Source organism: Hypomesus transpacificus, chromosome 11 (genome assembly GCF_021917145.1).
Source record: "Hypomesus transpacificus isolate Combined female chromosome 11, fHypTra1, whole genome shotgun sequence".
Classification (NCBI taxonomy): Eukaryota; Metazoa; Chordata; class Actinopteri; order Osmeriformes; family Osmeridae; genus Hypomesus; species Hypomesus transpacificus.
In genome coordinates this window covers 11,580,312-11,604,062 of record NC_061070.1, presented here as the reverse complement: position 1 = coordinate 11,604,062, position 23,751 = coordinate 11,580,312, and the positions used below count along the sequence as shown (strand labels likewise).

The 23,751-nt window shown below is 40.5% G+C and overlaps 4 protein-coding genes across 4 annotated transcripts; 2 read left to right on the top strand and 2 right to left on the bottom strand.

Moving 5' to 3' along the window:
* The first annotated feature begins 2,765 nt into the window (after nucleotides 1-2,765).
* LOC124474057 (serine/threonine-protein phosphatase 2A 55 kDa regulatory subunit B delta isoform) lies at nucleotides 2,766-8,066 on the top strand. The gene is made up of 10 exons (XM_047029913.1): nucleotides 2,766-2,933; nucleotides 3,172-3,246; nucleotides 3,813-3,910; nucleotides 4,124-4,289; nucleotides 4,399-4,511; nucleotides 4,628-4,805; nucleotides 4,964-5,128; nucleotides 5,729-5,898; nucleotides 6,122-6,213; nucleotides 6,387-8,066. Exons 1-10 carry the CDS (start codon nucleotides 2,927-2,929, stop codon nucleotides 6,664-6,666), a joined length of 1,344 nt encoding a protein of 447 aa, XP_046885869.1. The 5' UTR covers nucleotides 2,766-2,926; the 3' UTR covers nucleotides 6,667-8,066.
* Nucleotides 8,067-8,163: 97 nt separating this feature from the next.
* bnip4 (BCL2 interacting protein 4) lies at nucleotides 8,164-10,156 on the bottom strand. The gene is made up of 6 exons (XM_047029260.1): nucleotides 9,927-10,156; nucleotides 9,563-9,725; nucleotides 9,362-9,422; nucleotides 9,178-9,284; nucleotides 8,925-9,074; nucleotides 8,164-8,762 (listed from the first exon to the last, which is right to left on the bottom strand). Exons 1-6 carry the CDS (start codon nucleotides 9,967-9,969, stop codon nucleotides 8,720-8,722), a joined length of 567 nt encoding a protein of 188 aa, XP_046885216.1. The 5' UTR covers nucleotides 9,970-10,156; the 3' UTR covers nucleotides 8,164-8,719.
* Nucleotides 10,157-18,780: 8,624 nt separating this feature from the next.
* LOC124474028 (alpha-2A adrenergic receptor-like) lies at nucleotides 18,781-20,001 on the bottom strand. The gene has a single exon (XM_047029875.1). The coding sequence runs from the start codon at nucleotides 19,999-20,001 to the stop codon at nucleotides 18,781-18,783; it is 1,221 nt and encodes a 406-aa protein (XP_046885831.1).
* A 1,020-nt stretch (nucleotides 20,002-21,021) lies between these two features.
* smndc1 (survival motor neuron domain containing 1) lies at nucleotides 21,022-23,608 on the top strand. Its single transcript, XM_047029209.1, has 6 exons — nucleotides 21,022-21,153; nucleotides 21,518-21,637; nucleotides 21,764-21,903; nucleotides 22,250-22,411; nucleotides 22,524-22,677; nucleotides 22,794-23,608. Exons 2-6 carry the CDS (start codon nucleotides 21,518-21,520, stop codon nucleotides 22,929-22,931), a joined length of 714 nt encoding a protein of 237 aa, XP_046885165.1. The 5' UTR covers nucleotides 21,022-21,153; the 3' UTR covers nucleotides 22,932-23,608.
* The last annotated feature ends 143 nt before the right edge of the window (nucleotides 23,609-23,751 follow it).

Genomic DNA, 23,751 nt, shown 5'->3' with positions numbered 1-23,751 from the left:
AATTGATGACACAGGTGTGTCTTGAAGTTTTATAAATGTATAATATCATCATGCTGCAAAAAATGTTATTTTACAGTTGAACACCAAACACTTGCAATGACATAAGCAAAGTGTATAAGGATGCTACTACCCTGGCCATTTGGAGAACAAAGAAGATTATACGCATTGGCCCATTTGTGTGTCACATATTCATTTTTGTAAAGGTAAAGACAATGAAAGCAGTGCATACCATTTCATTTCCTTCACACAAATATGAACAACTGTAAATAATAAGTGCCATAGTGACATCTACTGTTGAAAATATATAATACTGATTACTTGCAAATTAAAGAGTGACATCCTCTGCGATTAGTAAATCATAGACAAAACTTCACCCTCATTGAGATTTGTAGATTTGTACTTAACTGAAGTTAAGCAGCCATAAACATTCCATCTTGCTTGCTTCTGAAATGTTGATGATGACCATAGTCTGGGCACAGGCGAGTGTCATGTATGCGAAGATCATGCAAACAAACCAAACATGTTTTTAGGTCTCCCAGAGCTCCTGAGACCCTGGAGGTTCTTCCTTGAGGATAGTGAGTACGCAGTGAGAGGGGTATGCATGTAGATTTTCTCCACTATCAGTGTTAATTTACCAAGCAGGGCATGGCCCTAATCCTCGGGCCTTGTATTCCTCTCCCTCTGAGAGAAGAGAGAGAGTCTAGCAGCAACAATCGAGAAATAATAAGATAGCACAGAAGCCAAACAAGAGTGGGTCCTGAATAATTGATAGTGTTTGTCTTTGCTGTTGTGTGTGCAAAGACTGAGGGACTGGACAGGGCTCATGCCCCAGAGCAGCGCAGAAAGGTCCAGTGTGCAGACTGACCAGGGGGGAGAGGGAGATGGGGGGCGGAGGGGGGGGGGGGGGGGGGGGGGGGGGGAGTGTGTGTCGAGGAGGTATGGGTGTGTGTGATGGAGATGGATTCTAAAGGGGTGTGTGAAAGGTTTGATTATCTTGTTTTTATGGTACTTTGGGTAACCCTTCCCTGATGCATCACATTTCGTACTGTAAAATGCAACCTTCTGAATGTAGTAAACATGGTATTTATGTCCGTCAGATATTTTCTATCTGGGTTTTGGGACCATAACAAGTCAATCAAAGCACACCGTGTATGCTATACTCATTATCTCAATCAAAAGTTCAGTGACAGTGCATCTGTGCATGCATTCGTGACATAAAAAGAAACCAAAAAGTGTTGATGATGAGTGGGTTTGTTGTTGAGGCACTGAAGACTGTAAATACTGTAGTAAGATGTATTCACAAAAAATGCCAACTTATGTCAATACACTTTCATTTTAAGGTTCCCAGTAATGAGGTACATTTTCTTGGGAAAAATGGCTGCTTCTCCGGAGGCGCCATGTCTACTGACTGTGGCTCTGATCCTGGATAAAACACAAGGTTCACCAATCAATCTCTCCAGGTAGCCCACAGCCAGAGAAAGCAGCTGCACCACATGTTTGCCTTGCGTGATAGCGACAAGTTAACATACGGGCAGCACAGTAACCTTCCACAAGCAGCCCCTAGCTGTCTTATAATGAATTCCCAGTGGAGAGGGGAACTATCTGAGTCAGTGGTGTTACTGGAGGCTCGGAATAAAGGCAACACCTCTTCTTACCTGGTGTACACACAGTCACAACAACCAAGATGTGGGCCACAAAGGCTCGATGTATACAACACTTGGAATTCCAAATGTTTATATTTGCAACCAATTGTTTCCCACAAAATGTGATTGTAACTTGTGTGAATCACAACCAGATATTTTAATTCAGAGTTCTAATCAACTGTGTGTGTGATCGTAAGTGTTTAAGGTTTGATTGGAGTCATACAGTATGCCACATACAGAAAAGGCCTTGTTTTGATTGATTTCTCCCATTCATTTTCTGAGTTTCAGAACTAATGTTGTCACACCATATAAAATCATCCAAAATGATAGCATTGCTAAGACTGAACATTGGAATGTTATTTTGTTTATCAATTGTATTTATGTATCTTATTTTTTGAAAGTTGTGTAGTTGGTTCTGTGGATTTCAAGACTTGCTCTTAACCTGACCTGTATCTAGAATGTTTAACGGGTCTTAGGTTAATATTGTGTTGTATGTTGTGCCCATGTATGTAATGATTTAACCTAGTAATAAGATAATGGGTGATTTCATTACCTTGGTTATGTATTCTTCTCTTGTTTCTCTCCCTAGTCATTTCAGTCAGTAAATGATAGGTCTCCAAATGTCCACTAGATGTCATTCACACCTTGTCTAAATATCTTACATCTTTATAAATATCTTATCTAGGTATCTAAATATATAGGTATACTATCAATGAATCAAATCCATTGGGATAGCGTAAGGATAGAGTTTCTGAACAGCATATCAGATTAAGTGGATATTTAAACAAACTAAAGCAGGGGTTTATCTACTCTTGAATGTAGTGGTGATCTGATATTGTGACCTGTCAAGCTGATAGCAGAGGGGTTGGGTCGAATAATGAGATAAAGGGGTAGATGGATGGATAGATGGATAGATGGATAGGTGGATAGATGGATAGATGGATAGATGGATAGATGGATAGATGGATAGATGGATTGATGGATAGATGGATATTTAATGCCTGTCAAGTTAAATGAACATTATAACAACCGCTCACTCGCAATGAAATAAGGAGAGTGATGCTGGGTGACTCGGGCTCAACTCAGGACCATGTGTAAATGACGTCATACGGTCACGCACTGTGCGCCATCTTGGAGAAAAAAATCACAGATAATTTCCGTGGTTTTGAGAATCTGAGGCCGACTACTCATTTGGATTGTGGATGTTACAAGCAATTTGGCCAACGCCAGCTAGTTGCATTGCAAGTGCACGCTGTGTACAGCAATAATCGCTAAATGAAGCAATGGCCGGTAAGGTAGTCAGTTTTAGTCTGGGCTTTAACAGGGCATCACTACATGAGCTAGCTCGCGAGCTAGACAAGTGAGCTAGCTAACCAACGTTAGCCAGTACTGTAGCTGTATCTATCAGAGAGCTAGCATTGTGGCCTGTCTGATATCAAGTTAATCCTGAATAAAACAATTTGAGACGTAATGGATAGTCGCTGGCTCGCAAACTACACATTATTGATGCCTCACTCATATGTTGCAGGGGTGGCAGGAGGAAATGATTTTCAGTGGTGTTTTTCTCAAGTGAAAGGGGCAATAGATGAAGATGTTGCAGAAGGTAAGTGGTCGCAACAGACAATTTTCGATTCAAGGCCCTAATGAGAACTCTTTAGCAGGGGTAATTGTTTTGGAAAGGTGTAACATGATTAGAAAAGATTGCAGTCCTTGCATGTGCTAAGCTAGCAAGCTAATATGTGCTGTTCGCTGCTGTCAGATCAGATGTCTCGAATCACTAGCGAAGCTAGCAAGCATCACTGATGTTTGATATCGGGAAAATATGTAAGGTGCATGCATTTTTGTCTAAATATTTGGAATAATGTATAACCTTAGCTAGCCTGTTGTTAAATTAAATATTTTTGGCAAACACCCTGATCTATAGCTCGTTAGCAGTGACGTCATCGCTCTGCGTCTGAATATTATGACAAGTGACGTCTCTTGTTCTCTATCCTCGTCTCTATCAACTAGTCTCTATGAAGTACAGTCAGATTTGGGTTTTATTTTCACCATCATATGCTTCCCTGTGTGTATAGGCTCCGGTTTATTTGTGTAATATGTTGTCTCAATGTAATTTACACATTTCAATGCAAATGAGGAACATTACTGAAATCATTTTATTTCTTTCAGCTGATATTATCTCAACAGTTGAGTTTAATTATTCTGGGGAGCTGCTTGCAACTGGTGATAAGGGAGGCAGAGTGGTCATATTTCAACATGAAGAAGAGGTGAGCATTTAATTACAGGCTACATGTATGCAACATGTTGCAAGAAGCATACTACTGCACATAGGAAAATGTAGGCCTAGCTAGCTCTTTTTTTGGGTCATCATCCAGGCCAGCACATTTCCATTCCATTCTCTGACCAGTGCTGTAACATGGCATATGAAGCCTTCGATGTTGAGAATGAGAAATATCAGCAAATGTATTTTGTTTTTTCAGTCGAAGAATCGACCACACCTGAGAGGGGAATATAATGTCTACAGCACTTTTCAGAGTCATGAACCTGAGTTTGACTATTTGAAAAGTTTAGAAATTGAGGAGAAAATTAACAAAATAAGATGGTTACCCCAACAAAACGCTGCTCACTTTCTACTCTCAACAAATGGTAAGAGCTTTTTTAGCCTTTGCTATGATCTAGTCTGTTACTTATAACTTTTGTTTCAACTGTAAAAAGGGAATCATGTTTACCAAAATGCATTCCAATGTTTGTGCAGATAAAACAATCAAATTGTGGAAAATTAGTGAAAGAGACAAAAGAGCTGAAGGCTACAACCTAAAAGATGAAGATGGACGACTCAGAGATCCCTTTAGAATTACGTCACTGCGGGTATGCTTCTGTAGATGCCTTCTTATGTCTCAGCACATATTCTACATATTGTAAATACTATATGACCTCACACTGAAGCCTGTGCTTTCTAAAAGGAATGTGTTTCATACCCACAGGTACCCGTGATAATGCCAATGGACCTTATGGTAGAAGCAAGCCCAAGGAGGATCTTTGCAAATGCGCACACCTATCACATTAATTCCATTTCTGTAAATAGCGATCATGAAACGTACCTCTCCGCAGACGACCTAAGAATAAACCTGTGGCACATGGAGATCACAGACCGTAGTTTTAGTATCCTTTGTCAGAAAGTGACTGGTTCAATTCCTATTGCTGGTGTTTTAGCTGATGTCTGTATTAATACAATAGTATCCATTCAAGCAATGCTTGGGATGTATGATAGCGACTACATGGATAGTTCATGGCTTGCCCTTAACAGGGTGTAACCCCAGATATTGTAGATATCAAGCCGGCCAACATGGAGGAGCTGACAGAAGTGATCACAGCTGCTGAATGCCACCCTCACCAATGTAATGTATTTGTGTACAGCAGTAGCAAAGGCACCATCCGTCTCTGTGACATGCGAGCTGCAGCACTCTGTGACAGGCACACTAAGTGTGAGTATGGCTCTTAAGAGACTAAAGCCGAATCCCAATACTCTGTCTTACCTCAACCCCTTACCCCTAGCCCTTAGTTTTCCGCGTTCACGTGAGAGTTAGTGGTGTCCCAATACTCTCTCTGATCGAGGGGTCTTGTTTTGTGCTCAACACAGTGCCGTACATATGTATTTGCAACCATGTTCTTAATTGAAACGTAAAAAAAAAAAAGCTTGTTTGTTAAGCTTACGTTACATTGTTGATTTGCACAACAGTCCTGCATTTCTCTGATTAGCCTTGAATGGACTCCATGCATGTCTACAGTTTAACTAAACTCCATTAGCAGCGAATTTTGTTTGATATCGGTGCATAACACTACTTGCTTTGGAGACATCGATATACAGAACCGTAACCAAGTGGTGTCTTATTTCATAGGGTTATGTATCCCTTACCTCTCAGTTTCGAGACGCAAGGGCAAGGGCAAGGGGTAAGGTAAGGGGTAGGGGTAAGACAGAATATTGGGATTCAGCCTAAAGAGAAAATGCTATGCCAAAGTTTGATTCTAGTTTCTACATGAAATGTATCAAATATATATTGATTACGTATTTCTCTTTTTCCCAGTCTTTGAGGAGCCTGAGGATCCAAGCAGCAGGTCATTTTTCTCAGAAATCATTTCCTCCATCTCAGATGTGAAGTTTAGTCACAGCGGGCGCTATATGATGACACGGGACTACCTCTCAGTCAAAGTGTGGGACCTCAACATGGAGAATAGGCCTGTGGAAACCTATCAGGTACTCTAGTTGTATATTTTAGTCCATGTAAAGTCAACATACAGTATCATATTACCTTGGGTAAAGTTAAATATGCTTTGAAAAATGCTTCCTGCTTTCTGTCAATCAGTCATCAAATTCCCCAGAAATAGATTTAAGGTCAACAACGCCATTTAAGTAGTATGATTAACTGAAGAAGTAAATAATTAAGTAATAAGTAAATCATTCATTTCTTCTGTTCCAGGTCCATGAATACCTTCGCAGCAAACTGTGCTCATTGTATGAAAATGACTGCATATTTGACAAATTTGAGTGCTGCTGGAATGGCAGCGACAGGTATGCCCCAGTAGTTTTATCCACCGTTTGTCTTTTAGCAGACCTGCATTGTTGTACGTGTCCTTAAAACATTTTGATAAGCCTGCCAAAATAAGTGGATGATACAAGAATCCACAGCCTTAAATGTCTCTAACAAATGCCAATCTCTCAAATGCCATGCCTCTCTCTCTCAGTGCCATCATGACCGGCTCCTATAACAACTTCTTCCGGATGTTTGACCGCAACACCAGGAGGGATATCACCCTGGAGGCGTCCCGTGAGAGCAGCAAACCCCGGGCCACCCTCAAATCACGCAAGGTGTCCACTGGTGGCAAGAGAAAGAAGGATGAGATCAGCGTGGACAGCTTAGACTTCAACAAGAAGATCCTCCACACAGCCTGGCACCCCAAAGATAATGTGATCGCCGTGGCGGCCACCAACAACCTGTACATTTTCCAGGACAAAATCAACTAACAAGGAGTTGAGAGCGTGTTTCGATGACCAGGCTTTACCGTTCTTGCGTTGTTAAGCCTACCTGTCAGTCTGTCTGTTAAAGAAGAAACAGCGTTGTTGTCCTGGTGAAGAATTTGAAAGCATTTGTCTCCTTTTGTTGCTGCAAGAGGTTGATCAGTAGGCTTGTTTTATTTTGGGTCTGATGCCTGTTTTTTTTGTCCTTGGTAACAAGCCAATGCAGACCCTCAGACCCAGAAAACAGACTTTGGTCAAAACAATGGAATGGCCCTCATAAGAGGTCAAACTCTTGAACGTGGGTGTTTGTCAACATTTTTGAGCCTCCGTTTCATTATTTAATGACTGAACTCTAAAGAGCCCTGGGAATGACGTCTTGTCAACAGCATACCACCTTAAGACGACACTTTTTGACCTTTATGATACATGGATTGGTGTGCTGTAGGCCTACCTGTTAACATTCCCCAATGACCATGTATTCAGGTTGTCATCAATTTGGAAAACAGACTTTTCTCAACACCTTGCTATTCCTCATCCCTAATTGACACCATTCGACGTAGTGACATTATTTCACTAACTGTATCTACCCAAGAACACTTAATGGTGTCATCCACCTAATAAAAGTAACAAAAACTCAGATGTGTTTTCAAATTTAGAACTATGTATCACATCATGATGCTCTTTATTGCTTTGCATGTGTTTATGTTGTAGAAAGATGGAAAAAATTATGTCCAGTCACGCCACTGTCTATAAGCAGTTCTGAAGCAATCTTGTAAAAGAAACTACTTAGGCTCAGAACCACTGTTGGGGAACGATCATGTGTCAAAACATTTACATCTATTGGTTGATTATTAAAGATGCAGGCTGAAAACATGTCTGGAGATGGGCCACACAGGACAAAGGGAATCTGCAGCCTTAATACTATCAATGACAGCTACAAGTTATGACCCCTAAAGTTTTACAGACCTTATGTGCATTATTTTTAAATCCTGTTGTATAGATTTACAGTATGTCCTCATATTACTGCTGCTATTTGTGGCTGTCTTTTAAAATACCAGATATACTAGTTAAAAGGAGGATTATTGCACACCATACAGTTAAAATGATACCGAGTGCCTCCAAAACATGCAGAGTTTATGGTTCTTTATGTGAAGAGTAGGACATTAAGACAAGCCTCTTATATGTGCCGATATTTGGATTGCCACTCCAATCAGAATTGCGTAGTGCAAATGTTGATCTTTTTCCAGGTAAATGGAAAAATGACGGTTGCCTATACAAGGAACATGTACTGATTATGTTATTAAAATGGAAACACAATGCTGTCTCTGTCCATTGATCCTCAACTTAGTGGCAATGTATTCACTTGTTTAATTATTTTGACCAAAGTTGAATAAAATCTAATTGTGTTCATTTGTGCTTGTCTGTGGCATTCATTGAATGATCGAGAAAACAATCCTTAGTCTGTCACTCGTTGAAGGTGTTTGCTAGTAAATAAAAACCAACTACAATTGTATTTTTTTATTCTGTATTTTAAGGTTTTGGACAACAACAAAATCCAACAATGATTGTCCAATTACTTTCAATTGTTTGAACTGTCACATTGCATTCCCTTTTAATATTTTCAATGTTAACAAAATGTAAGCAAAACATTACAAACATATGAATCTACATGATACTGTGTGAAAATTAGTGCAGGAAGATATTTAAAAAGGAAATTCAACTAAACTACCATCAAAATAAACCAACTACTTAATGTCATTATCATTTAATCGTAACAGATATGAAAAAGAATCAAGTGAAAGTGATAGCCAGTGAAAGTGATAGCCAGTGAAAGTGACAGGCTGTGAAATGGCAGCACATCATTTTTTGAAAGGCATGTTTTGGAAGGGGAGGTGAGGGGAAAGCAGCAAGCCAATGCCTTGCTGATGATGACATCAAGCCATCAAAGCTAAAATAGCATGTCACGTGACCATACTGCCCTGATCTCAGACCTGTTCTCAGGCATGCTCAACTGTATGAGTCACACCCATGTGAAAGGTTACATCACAACACTTCATCCTCAGTATGCGCTGTGTGTGGTGAGACGCCTCCCAATGTAGATTCTAAGAAAAAGGAGAAACACAATAATGACATACTCAATTAAGACTGTAGCTATATCCTAATAATGAACATGACATGCTGCCCTACAGTAAGTTCAGCACATGCCTTGCACCAACATCCCCATAGTTGGCCTGTGAATTCCTTTAAACATCCCTGTATCTTACCCCAGGCCAACTGCCACTATGTGAGAGATGATCAAGGAGGGCAGGATAAGCTTCAGGAAGTCAGGTGACAGAACGCCACCCTTCTTCATGACACTAGTGTTCCTGATGCTGAGGTTTCCTGAGCGTCTACGGTGTTTCAGTTGGAACTGCCTGCAGAAGACACATACACACAATATAGGGTCAGTTTAAAAGTGGTTTCCTCAGAACTTATCCATCTGGCCTAAAACTACAGGGGAGATTCCTAGCTACATACTTCGGTGGGTTGTTCTCAGGTCGACTTGACCAGTCCCAGATCCAATCAGCATTCTTCTTCATCGGGCTCTCTACTTCCTGTCTTCTCTCTTGGTAGTCTTCTTCAGACTAAAACAATGACATTAGTGTCAAGTCTATGGTTGCCGATAGGTTAGCTAAGTCTGTTACATGTAGGCTGTAAGTACCTGGGAACTGTTTCCCTCAGAGCCTCTACACAGATGAAGCGGAGTCTGTGATCTCGGGGGACTGTAGAAAGTGAGAGAATGTTCACGAGGGCATGGAGGGTCTATGAGTCATTGATTCTACACTAGCCCTTGGATGGTTGCAATGACACAGCTTACACTTTCAACTAAAGCAGTATGACACACTTTAATTGGTAATCGGACCTGTTACACTGGGAGCTTCCTTTGGAGCTGCTTCTGCCTGACTCGTGCTGTGCGTCCAGCAGCAATTTCTCCAGGTCTACCTGCATACTGGAGATCTGCTCCCCGCTCCCAGTCCCCTGTGGACCCTGAGAGCTCGTGCCATAGTTTAGCTCTATCCAGGAACCTACAACCGCATTCAAAGTAGACATGTCATGTATCTGTTTTACATTTAGACATGCCATACAATGTGGACAAATCGATACAATTTTGAAGGCTTACGTTAAACCACATGTCACAACACGTTATGTGGCCTGGTTTGCTAACTAGCTTTTAGGAGATGTTCTTAACTAGAACTAGCTAGCTCTAGAACATCTCTATAACTCACCCTGTAAGCTCTCCTCAGTTGAACTATCCCTTTTAATCGACATTGAATCTTGTGTTAACACAGAACGGAAAACTAATCCCACATAAAACTAATTCAAACTAATTTCAATAGACGATAAGGACCGACAAGTACAGTTGTGAACTTCAGTTCTCTGTCTTTTATGCTAGCTTGCTAGCTGGGCTCATCCTGAGCACAATAACACCGATGACGCAATCGTTTGTTTACGCTAAAATCTGATTGGCTTGTAGGCAGGGAGCTGTCGGATCAGGTGCACACCGCGTAGCCTCTGGGGCCGATCATATTGAACGCATGTTTATGAACGCAGCTGGCTCAAAAACGCCGTGTAAATTATTATTTGCAAGATTGTAAATTACTGATTTCTGTTACTGATTTCATACCTGCATCCAAAATATCAGATTCTACTAGGAAAATCTCAACTTTGGGGAACCTGTAGGGAACCTAGGGAACGTTAGAAAAATAGTTTCTGAAGAGCAGGTTTTGTTTTCGCCGACAGATGGCAACCATTCATCATGTTATGTTCCATTGACTTGCGCATGATGTTCTCTAACATGGCCCATCAGTGAAAGTGACAAATATTTTTGTAGCCTACAGATAAGACCCAAATAAAAACCCTGCATAAAAATTGTTAGCTAATATTACATTGTAATGCTCAACTATGACATCATTGATGCTAAGTAGGCTAAATGTAACTAAATAAACAGAGATGACTGGAGGATGCACCGTAGTTCCGTCAGCAGATGGTGCTCCATTCATATCAGAAGTGTTTTCTTTTCCCTTCCTAACTCACACACTTTTCTTTCCCATTTACTTTTCTTGTCAGCTTCATTTGGAACTTTTTTTTAATGGTCCCTCAAAAAATAGACAAGCCCTTTGAACAGAAAGAACTGCCAGAACCTATACTGAAATGTTTATGAAATATTAGTAGCATGTCCAGTAGCTATGACATATAGAAACAAGAGGTTCTTACACGTAACAAAGATAGCGTGTTTACCATGCAACCAAAGGTAGAATATCACAATACACTGTAGGACAAACCAATATAGAGTTATTTAAAATAATTAACCACCAAGAGTTCTGTATCTTAGCAATCTTAGGTTATCTTTTTTCAAATTGTAGAGCTGTACGATGTAAGCCTAACTGTGAACCACCGCTCGGAAACTGATTTTATTGAAATGAAATTAGATATTTGCCTAAACATGGGACTAATCTCGATTCTGAAATGTTTTGGTTGTCCTTTCAGTTTCGGAACATTGTTGTTTACTATGGAATTTACTGCATGCAGTGCAGTTTGAGTCAAATGAATGGCTTTGATATTCAGAAACTGTATGCTTGGATTAGCACAATTTGTCAATTCAGCTGTTTTCCCCTTCAACTGCAAGCAAATGAGCCTGAAACAAACACTGACACCACAGACAGACTAATTAAGGGTTCCTACAGTCTTTAGGAAATTGAATTCCATTTTCTATCAGGAATAAGTTACACAAGGTCAATTATAATGCCAATGTAACACATATGTGGATGATAATTCGATGAAGTTGATAGTGTTGATATGTCACAGTCTTCCTTCTATCAGAGTATGGCTTTGCTGCTTTAGGATCCTGCCATCATTCTCTGACCCTTCTTTTCAACTCTGATACAACACAAACCTTTTTAAGGCAGAACGCACATTAATACACCCACAACCATACTATATAGAACCATTTGGAAATGTCTCCACACAGCAAATAGACGGTACAGAAAGAAAAGCTTTTGTCGCACTGCACCACATTAACGGTTATGGGGGAATTCTCGAGCAAACTGACAAAAATGGCTCACAGATTGACCAGGGTCCCTCGTGAGAACATAATGTAAGTAGGCAAATGAGCACATAAACTAAACAAGTATGGCCTCGCCAGTAGGTGACTTTTATAAAAGGTTATAGGGGATTAAAGGATTCGTTTAAAAAAAGCATGATGTTAAAATGATTAAATCTCTGGTTATATTTAGGATACTTACGTTATGATGCTGTACAGGCATCCCCCAGGGCTATGTGCTCAGCCCTCTCCTGCTCTCCTTGTTCACACATGACTGTGCAGCAACACACAGTTCCAACCTCCTCGTTAAGTTTGCTGACGACACAACCATTGTGGGCCTCATCTCTGACAGTGAAGAGTCAGCCCACAGAGAGGAGGTTGATACACTGACATCATGATGTAAGGACAATAGCCTCTCTCTCAATGTCAGCAAGACTAAGGAGATGATTGTGGACTATAGGAGGCGGCAGGAAGAGGAGTATGCACCACTACACATCAACGGATCCGAAGTGGAAAAGGTCAGCTGCTACAGGTTCCTCGGGGTGAACATCAGCAATGACCTCACCTGGTCTGCTCACACGGACACGGTGGACAAAGCGGCCCGGAAACGCCTCTTCTTCCTGAGGAGACGGAAGAAGTTTGGCATGGACTCATTCATCCTCACTAACTTCTACAGATGCACAATGGAGAGCGCACTGACTGGTTGCATCACAGTGTGGTATGGGAGCTGCACGAACAGGGTCCGTAAGGTCTTACGCAGTGTAGCCAGGTCTGCTGAGTTCATCATTGGCAGGAAGCTCCCAGCCCTACAGGACACCTACCACACACGATGCCTCAGGAGAGCTGGCAGGATTCTGAGAGACTGTTACCACCCACCCATCCTTCAGTCTTTTTGCCCAGTTGCCTTCTGGCAGGCAATACCGAAGCATTCGGTCTCACACATGCAGACTGGAGAATAGTTTCTGTCCAAAGGCCATCAGGCTTCTCAATGGACATTGATGCACTCTCGCCACTTCTCACTAGCCACTTTACACACTGTCACTTTCAGCTACTGGTTGTAATATCTGCATTATTGCACTAATTGTTACCCCACTTGTCTTTAAGTTGGTATAGGTCTAAGGTTAGTATAGGTTATTATGTATATAAGAGATTTAATATACTGTATTGTATATTATTTTGTACATTTAGGAGGTTTATTATATTTTTGCTTATCATAGGTCTTATTTATGTTCTGTAATGTATGTTCTGAGTACTCATATGTTATGTTATGCCAGGTTGCTTTGTGTTGTCTTCTCCTAAGAATTTCAATGCCCAGTCTGACATTGTTCTGTGCATCTAACAATAAAATACTTGAATTTGAACTGTAATAGTACATATACTATAATGGCAAATAAACTGTTTTATCTGGAAATTGGAAGAGCTAGGTTGGTGTCGCACAAGTTACACACACAGCCATTTCTTTATGATATGGTTGTCTCAAAGATTAATGATTCAGATGGGTTGATGAATTATTGTTTACACACAGGTGCTGAGGCATCAGCAGTTGTGGCTGCCAACCATGCCAAAACATGACAACCAGCGACCTCATGATGTCATATCCTGCTCACAACCCAACTGGACAGAAAAACAGGACTGATATGATGATGATGATTATGATGAATTCTCTCCATGGAAACAAATGTTCACCAAAGAGTTGAAAGCTAAATGTGCTGTGAAACAGCAATGTAGTTGTAATAAACTTCCAATCTTGTGTTTTACAACTACATTTCAGAAAACCCAATTCTGAGCATGTAGATAGATAGATAGATAGATAGATAGATAGATAGATAGATAGATAGATAGATAGATAGATACTTTATTAATCCTGTGCGGAAATTCAGGAATATACGTCTGAAATCACTGTCAGTATATACGTCTATATCACTGTCAGAAATGTACAGTGGTGTATAAGTCTGACTGGCCCTCCAGTGACATGGACAGACTCAATGATTAGATGTAGTTCCAACTACTTCTCAGACAGGGCTTGAGATCATTGGGGCCTTGCAGTAGATTCACAGTATATCCTCAAACCTCAGACAGAAACGACAACTCATCTCCAACTGTGCCTACTGTGTGTGTGTTTGCCTGTGTGCATGCATGGTGCTGTATCTATGTGCCCTTCCTGTTTGTTGAAAAACTGCTTCTCTTTTATTTTATTTTTCATAACACATTCCTGTGGTTGGAGTGATACAACTGAGGTTTCACGGTTTGTGGAGGCATCTCTATTCATCCATTTCCAGCACTGTTACAGATTATAGAAACAGATGGAATCATTCATGTTTATTGCTATAGCGGCCTTCAAGTGACTGGTGTAAGTGAAAATGAGAAACAAGTCTTTAAAATACATAAAAGCATAAATAAAACTCAGATAGGTTATCAGTCATCTCAATCCTTCATAATGCATGCACACGAAATGCTGATCCACCTAAATTTGCATGCATGTGTTCCCCTAGGCCTAGAACGATCTTAGTTCTAATGGCTTGGGAGTTGGGGTACAGAGTTTTACCATGAATATGGAAAATATGTTAATGGGGACAATTAGCCTCCATTTGAGACAGGGTGTCTTTTGTTTAGGTGACAGGTCATGGAGAACTGTCTCGCTCTCACCCATCATTGAACATTAAATATTTAAGATGATGATAGGTGAACACATTGACATTCATAAAAGAAATTCAATGAGGCTTCTTCATCTGCACAACATTTTCAAAACGACATTGTACATTAACTGTTTCCGTTACTGTACTACTCCAACATTTAGTTACGTTGAAGTAACTGTCAATGTTTTACCAAAGATATAAAAAACAGACTCCTTTTGAGATTCTACTCTTTCTAATCACCAGTGGAACAAAGAAGAATCATTTGTTTAACATTACATCTCTTGAGCTAAACGCAGCTGTGAAAGAGTGAAGTATAAAGAGGGAGGTCAACACAGCAACACAGGTGGGGAGCGTCAGAAACAGAGAAACCACAGAGGGGTTGTTTACAGGAGATAGCTTGGTAATATACAGCACAAGGAGTGGTAATTGACAGCATACTGAGAGTAAATGGTGGTCTTGCACAGCTGACTACCGAGGACAGTGATAAAGGGCAGCAATGACTGTGAGTGTGATCTGAGTTACAGTGTGTGTGTGTGTGTGTGTGTGTGTGAGTGTGTGTGTGTGCGTGTGTGTGTGTGAAGACTGATAATAATGGGAACTGGCTTTAGGAAAGGTGGATCGAGGCTAGATGGAAAAGAAGCAGAGCGGAGTGGAGCAGGGCTGAAGAAAAGGCCAGTCTGGAATTGAAGGCAATCAATAGTTTAGACAGGGCAAGCAGGGTAAGGAGAATTATAGTGACTGGGGTGGGAGATTAGCCAGAGATGGGCTTGGTGTCAAAGTGGGATTTGCTACAGAGAAGGAAAGAATCGAGAGCTGTGACTGGATGCTACTTGAAAAGAAATGTCAGGCACTGGAAAGCATCTCGTATTGATGCAATGAGCACAGAGAATGTCTTCCATTTTATTCCAAGAGCTTCTTCAAACGCTCCTTTCTCCAATTCTCTCTTCCATCTTGCTCTCGCTCTCTCTCCTCCCGGCAACCTTTGCGGTCAGTTGTCGAACAATCCATTAGTGCATGTTTATATGTGTCATTCGTACTTGAATGTACTAAAAATATAAACTGAAAAGGAAAATAAACATCATGAGTGCAATGATCTATGTGTATGTTCTTCTTAACCTCTAGTTTGGACAAGAAAATCCACTTCTCAAAAAAAATTTAAGATAAAAAAAGAAAAGTGTCATTCTGTCTTATTATGCATGCCATAGATGGATTGTCGACTACTCGTCTTTTAAACGCTTTGATTGTCCCCCCTCTACCCCCCCCCCCCCCCATAAAAACAACAACATTGATTTTCTTTTCATCCTTTATTAAATACACATTCTCTGAGCCTCCTCGATATCCCTGAGGACTGACGAGAACATGTTATGCGTTGTTCTGATGAGCCTAGCTCAACAAACCAGAGGAATGTGATCATCCAAAACTAAGCTCATCCTCGTTATTTTTACGCAGGCTCAAACAAAGTCATGTAGAGACGTTCCTGTAGGACCAATTTCAATGACTAAATAAAGCCATAGAGACAGCATTTGGCAACATTTAGGCCTATTCGTTACAAACACTAATTGTTCTAGACAATTCAGAATATAACTTTTAGAGAGCTGGACAGGCGTGATTTTAATGTTTGACCACCGTGAAATGGAATCAAGGGCTTGTGTTCCCGTTAAGTCTCACGAATTAGTTCTGAAGGAAGCAATTTAGTAGCAATAGCATCTATTTCTTTTATAATGTTGCTTACATGATGCATACTAACTTTAGGAATGTTGCTTCTGGTAAAACTATACTTTAAATGTTTGCTGTCTTCTCTTTTTTCACATCAACAGGGCTGTGTGGGCTTTGAGTGCAGGCTCTGCCCCTGCTGTCTGGAGGCTGAGTCTTTCAAATAAATGACTGTCATTGACTGAATTAACAGTGACTGTTACACAGTACACCAGAGAGTTCTCCGGACACTTGCATGGTGGTAGACTTATGAAAGTGGCGCTGGGTGACACGGTGAAAGCCGTGGGAACTACAACAAGAGGCAGCTTATAAAGCATAGTTTTACAAGCCTATATGTCACAACCATAAATTGCGACTCTGCTACAGGGACCTTTGGAGCTGCAAATAAATCACTGAAAAAGGTCCTGGTAGACAAAAAATTGATGCGTGTGCTGAGGACAGTGACAGTACTTTCTTTGTAGCAATCACTAACTAGAATGGACAAAAGGACTGAGATTCATCACTGATTGATGACAAAAGTGATCTTATTTAAACACATTGTGTATGGAAATTAGCTCTTCAATTATAAAACAAAGCATAAGTCAAATTTAGCCCAAACCACTATTGTGAGATCACAGAAAATGGCTCTGCTCTCAGTTTTCAACTAATGGATGACTCACTCTGGAGTCAGAGTCATATATAAAATATCACACTTTAATATGTACTGTACGTCCTCTTCCTCTAATTAAGATGAATCTTTTTTGCATTTTGCATAGCCTCATTGAAATAACTTTTAGATGTATTTGTTATGAGTGGCTGCATGCATAGCTGGTCATGCATGGTATTACATTATTTTATTATAATTATATCCATGTGTGTATTTGGATAAAAGAACACATCCAGCAGCTAAACATGATGCATACTAACAATGATTTCCATATACTCTGTGGAATAGGGTGTAGTGTTACTGCAAATTAGATCTTTGGAAGTGCTCAGCTGCACGGAATCCAACCAGGCAAAAGCAAAACTTTCAGGGGGCTGGCAGGAAGGTCAACTGCTGGGGCTAAGAATTTACATCGACTCTCTCCAGCCTGATGTGCATCTTTGAGCAACTACTCCCCCCCCCCTCCCTCCCAGACGCCCACACCCACTTTCTCTTTCTTCCTCTCTCACTCTCTTTCTCTCTTTCTGCTACACACACAAAAACACTACATTACTTAGATAATTCTGCTCATAAACAAACCAATGATTTTGAGATTAAGTTTGATCAGAAATATACATTAAAAGAGAAAATGTTAGAATATATCAAAAACACCCTCCACATAGGTTTACATGTTTGGAAGTTTAAATTTGCTTTAGGATGGAACTGAAGATAGAAATACCTGCCAAAAATATGCATATTGGACAATACAGTAACAGCAAAAATGGCTTTCACAGATCTAGTATTGCAATATTGGATTTTAATATTGCAACACGATTACATGTGCCTAATGATTGTAGGACTAGGCCAATCATATTTGGCTCTAGGTATGTTTCTGGTGTGACTTTAGGGAGGGATTTAATGAAATCCTCAACCAAAGCATTATCATAGCAGCTGAATTGTATTTCATATTGTTGTACCAGGACAACCTTGTGGGCACAATTTCCCTTTCATTTGATTTTCATGTTCTCATTGGTATTTGAGAGCGATGGGGCTTTTGAAGGCAATGCAATTTGTTTTGATCAGGAATTGCATCACCCACTTGTGTATAGAGACAATTAGAACCACTGGGTATTATCTTTCACATTGCATTTGCCTGGTAACAGTTTGATGTAGCCTAAAGTGCGTGTGTATGGTATGTCATATGTTCTGGTTCTGTCGATAACAATAACGTAATCAGTTTAATCAAGGCATTTAAAACATGTAGTGTAGGTAGTGGATAAACAACCCCAAAATGAGTTGTTGTTCAGTTGGATACAATATCGCATTCATTTCTGGAATGTCTGTGACAAATTAACAGGTGTTACTTGCATCACTGCTCATTTGATGCATTTGAAAAACATGCATTAAATGGAATTGTTGTTTACTTTACTGGAACGGTTATATGATTAAATTGCAAGATACACATTTTGTAAGTTTAATGTGATATTATTCTGATGTGCTTCTATTTTGTGAATTGTCATTTGTCACATTTAGGTAAGCCAAGGGGTCTATAAGGAAGAGGATATGCAAAGTGGATTGTGTGAAAAATGTCTGCAATAAGAATGAGGACACTATTTATAGTAATATTTTCTATTATATATTTATTTATTTATGTCACATTCATTGTTCCCTGATAGACCATCTCAGCTGATGCACAATACAGAAACAAAATCACTTGAAATAATATGTATTTCATTACTTTTTTGTCACACTGAACTCAGAAACAACTTAGATTTCTTTATTCTCATTGATTTCATGCTAAACTTCAGATATCAGCATAAACGCATTGGTGTTCAGTTTAGATGAGAATGCATCCTGAATGTGATACAAACATTAAAATGCTAACATTTGCAAATAAAAATGTTGAATGTTACATGTTAAATTGTACCATTACGGTTTTAATTTAAATACGTTTTTACAATATATAACAAATCTCAACAAGTTGACACCTACACAGGACACTGCACAAGATTGATTATACTATTACTGTGATTAGAACAATTTTTTGTCCACAAAGGTTTTTTGTGCACTCATAATCCTCTTTTGTCCCTCTTGCAAAGGATCTTTTTGAAAGACCTTCGAAAGTCATTGTTGAATACGGTGTATATTACTGGATTCAGTGAGCTATTACAATATCCAAACCAGAAGAAGCAATTGAACAAAGTCTGTGGAACACAGCAGGAATCACACAAGGCTGTAAGTGTATAGGTGAAGAAAAAGGGGAACCAGCAAATAACAAACACGCCCATGACCACGGCTAGAACAAACGTGAAGCGCTTCTCTCTGTTCTGCCTCCCTTTCCACCTGCTCACTTTGACACAGGGCTGCGTGTCCGCCCGCGGTGAGGGCTCTCCCGGTTTGACTTGGCTCACTTTGGTCTTTCCCTTCTTCCTCTTCCTCTTGATGGAGCAGGTGTGGTTTTCGTTGGCATCTGAAGAAGAACACTCCTCGTCCACGTGGACCCCATTGACCTCTTTGCCTTCAGCTGCTCCCTTCTCCCCCTTCTCCGCCTCTCCTCCCTGCCTCTCGGGGGGCTCCTGCTGGACTAACCCGTACTGTCTTTCATCATGTTTGTCATAGTTCCTCCTCTTCTCACCTGGGGGGGCTCTGCTTCTCTTCTTGGCTACCTGGTAGATTCGAACGTAAACAAGGATCATGATCACGCAGGGGGCAAAGAAAGATGCCGCGCTGGAGAAGATGATGTACCACTTCTCCTCGTTGATCTTACATGTGGGACCTTCCTCCTTGGCTCCCTCCTTCTCCATGGAAATCAGAGGTGGGAAGGAGATTATGGCTGCCAGCACCCACACAATAAACACTATGCATTTTATTCTGCGTGGTGTCCTCTTCAGATTGTACACAATGGCCTGCGTGACAGACCAGTATCGGTCCAGACTAATGGCACACAGATGTACGATGGAGGAAGTGCAGAAGAGAACATCCAGAGCCAGGTAAATCTCACACCAGACTTTACCAAAGTACCAGTATCCCATTAGTTCATTGGCCAGAGAGAAGGGCATTACCAGAGTGGCCACCAGAATGTCTGCACATGCCAAAGACACTAGAAACAAGTTCTGAGGTGCTCTCAGGCCCCGGCATGTGAACACAGCAATGACTACCAGCACATTGCCAAACACAGTCAGGAGAATCAGAAAACCCACCAGTATTGTGAGAGGCACTGAGGTCTGCACAGAGTAAGGAAGCTTGCCAAGCAAGGTCCCGTTACTGTTGGTTGAGTTATCACAGCCCATTAGCATTGATCTGATGGTGTCCTTGTAAGGGGGAGGGTTCCTTTTTAGAGTGTCCGAGTCCACCAATCTGACAGATTCATGGATCACTTCTGAATAAAAAAGCCTTTTTCTGTCCACTGGGACACATTGTCATCAAGAATATAAACAAGCCTCATCCTGTTATTCTGTAAGATATAACATTTTGCAGATATCCATGCAAATATATATATCAAAAATATATATATCTATTATAAATAGCCTAAACAAAAACACTAATCTACCAACCTTTGAACTGGAAAACTTTCCAAAACATCCTATAGAGGCTCTTACTGCGTCAGGTAGCATTATTATCACTGGAATCGTTGACAGAGGTGGATTCAACGTCTGATGAGGCTAAAGTGTGGAGAGCTGCTTTTATATGGTCTTGATCTTGCTCTATCGTTCGATACGCTAGTAATACATCAGTGAGCGATAATGGGCGGGGTTCGAACTCTATCAGGGTTCTTTTTCATTTTTTTCTCGTTTATGTAAATTGATAGGTTTAATAGGTTATCCAAATTGATATGTACTTTCGGCTACGGACCAGTCTAACTGGACACTAACCCAGGTTAGTAGGCAACAACATATGGATGTATTTGCAAATAGTGTGCATACTTATATCAATTGCTGCATGGATAGATTTGTCATGGTGCAAACAAACAAGCGATCATTTATTTACTTTTGCGTGTGAAACGTTGTGTTCTTAATCCCAGTCCGGCAACAACATATCTTAAACAGCAAATTACCAAATGGATATATTCCGTTGTAGGCCTATATCTAAAACTACAATATGCTTGAATATGTACCTTCACTATGCTGTTGTACTAGTTATAACTTAGAGACTGAGGTCTAGCATTGTTGCGGGGTTTTAATTAAGCACCATGGACAGAGGTAGACAGGTTTAACAGCCCCATCTACTGGCAATGCATGTACTAGCAATGTCATTTGGTCTGCTAAATTACCGCGAGAATAGCCCTTTCATAACGGTAGTTGGTTAAGCACTTCCGGTTAATTTTGTTGGTGAGGAAAAGAGACGAAGCGAACGATTCTGTTGTGTTTATCATTTTGGCAGAAACAACAGAAGTGAATCCCAAATATTTCATATATTTGTTAAACCAAATACAATATACAAAGGTAAGAAAAAAGCGCTGCAATTGTCTAAAAATCATGGGTACATTTAACTCCAAACAACCATTGAAAACTGCCTGTTGGTGAGGTGGTGATGTTGGTTATTGTGTGGCCTGCTAGCATGAAGCTAGTAGTGCTACTGCTAGCAGCTGCAACGTTAGATTCCCACTACTAGGTAGCGGTTACATTTTAATGAGACTCAATTTGTTTGGCAAACAACGTTCCAGCAAGTTTGCAAGCAATAGGCGTTTACTGTACGTCCTATGTCTTATCACCCAATTGTTAACGAATGCTAGGTGTATACTATTGCTACATGAATTAGCTGTATGTAGTAGTAACGCGTAGTCTGTCTGTTTTTGATCGTATTCAGATGTCGGACGACTTGATGAAACAGTTAAGCAGCTACAAAGCCCAGTTACAACAAGTGGAAGCTGCCTTATCCACCGACCAAGAAAATGAAGATTTGATGAAATTGCAGAAAGACTTGCAGGTAAAGCATGACACGGACCAAGACGCAATTTGTTTATATTACCTCTATTGGCCCCAACTTCACCCTGACTAATACAGCTAAACAGTCATTCGAAAACTGAACTACCCCACCTGTCCCCTTTAAAAGGAAGTCATTGAGTTGACTAAAGACCTGCTGACGGCTCAACCGGCTGAGGGAGCCTCCAGTGCCAGCTCAGATGCTGCACCCTTGAAACACAACTGGAAAGTGGGGGATAGGTGTATGGCCGTATGGAGCCAGGATGGACAGTGAGTATCACCAACCTCATTTTAGTGACATTTTGAGTTAAATTACACTGACCTCTGCTGCCTAGGTGATTTAATGTGTCTCAAGTTAAATTAATTGTTTGTTCACTTTAGAGGGTTTGTGCAGTATGTTGAGCTTGAAGTGTCCATAAGATTATCTATTTTATACTTTTAAAGTACTTTTTTAGCTTTCAAATAATGACAGTATGTCCATAGGGCATGAATACATGAGTTATATTGTATCTAACGATTGTTCTGTCATTGAACAGGTTTAATGAACTTTGTTAGTTGAGTAGGGCTCGAGTCTGTGGCTTGTACTCACCTGCTTACAGCCGTGATTCTTTGACAGGGTGTATGAGGCTGAGATTGAAGAGATAGACGGGGAGAACCGCACGGCGGCTGTCACCTTCGCCGGCTACGGGAACGCCGAAGTGATCCCACTGCAGAACCTCAAACCGTCCGAGGAGGGAAGGCATAGCGACGACGAAGGGATGGGGAAACCCAAGTCCAGGTATGATAATACTGGACACTTCACTATCTCGACCGTCCAGTGATCAGAGACGACTCCAAATGCCATCCTCTGCTCACCGTGTGGGTTTTCTTTCCTGTATGTCCCGCGGCAGGAAGGAGCAGATTGCGGAGCAGAGGGAGTACAAGAAGAAGAAGGCTCAGAAGAAGGTGCTGAGAATGAAGGAGCTGGAGCAGGAGAGGGAGGATCAGAAGTCCAAATGGCAGCAATTTAACAACAAAGCTTACTCCAAGAACAAGAAAGGACAGGTAAGAAATCACTGTGGCTCAGTGTGTTGATGATTAACTCCCCACCGCCCGGAAATGTGTTCACCTGTCATTTCATCTAAAGGTGATTGTTGTCTAATGGGACCTTTCCGTTGCAGGTCAAAAGGAGTATATTTGCATCTCCAGAGAGTGTGAACGGAAAAGTGGGAGTTGGAACGTGTGGAATTGCTGATAAACCCATGACACAGTACCACGACACATCCAAATACAACGTCAGGCATCTCATGCCACAATGATGTGTTTGTCTTACGTTATTTGTCCCACTGTACATGATCTCAATCAGTGATTACCGTTGTGTTTATATGGTTTAGGTTACTAAGTAAATTAACAAAAAACTGCTTGCACACCATTTTTGACTGAATGGTGCAGCATTCTAGTGTCACAATTTCAAAAGAAGAACTCTTAATGAAGGCATATTGGCCCTATATTGGATGAATGACAGAATGGAAAGCAGAGTCTGATGGTCAAATAGTTTCGTTTGTTGGATTCATGTATCTTTACTGATATCAGAGAAGCCAAACAACTGAATAATTTGCATGATTTTATCAGCTTTAGTTGATGTTACAAGTCGACTTGTTTTCAGGATAATCTGGATTGTACGATCATATATCATAGTGTTTTACTCATGTCTGGGTATTGATAACGAAATAGCTTTTTAAAGCAGAGAAATGCTCATTTGCCAGCCAAGTTTTTTATTTAAACATATATACGCATATTTCTCCTCCCCAATTTTGGCCCAAAAGTTAAAGAAAAATACTGTTTTCATATTGGAACTGATTGTCAGTTCCCTACAGGTGGCAGTGATGTTCTTTATTGCCCTATATGCGCTGTATTTTGTGATGTTGTATATTTTACCTTATGTCACTGCTGTTGATATAAGCTTCTTTTTTCTAATAAATTCAGGGATGACTGATTTGTTGACTGTATTCTGAGTAATTTAGAGACCAGAGCTGGTCAGGTGTATAGAAATGCAACATATACACAACTTTAGTTGACCTTGTAACACGGACCTTGACTGGTAAATTCCACCCATCTGTTTTAAGGTACCTACATGTT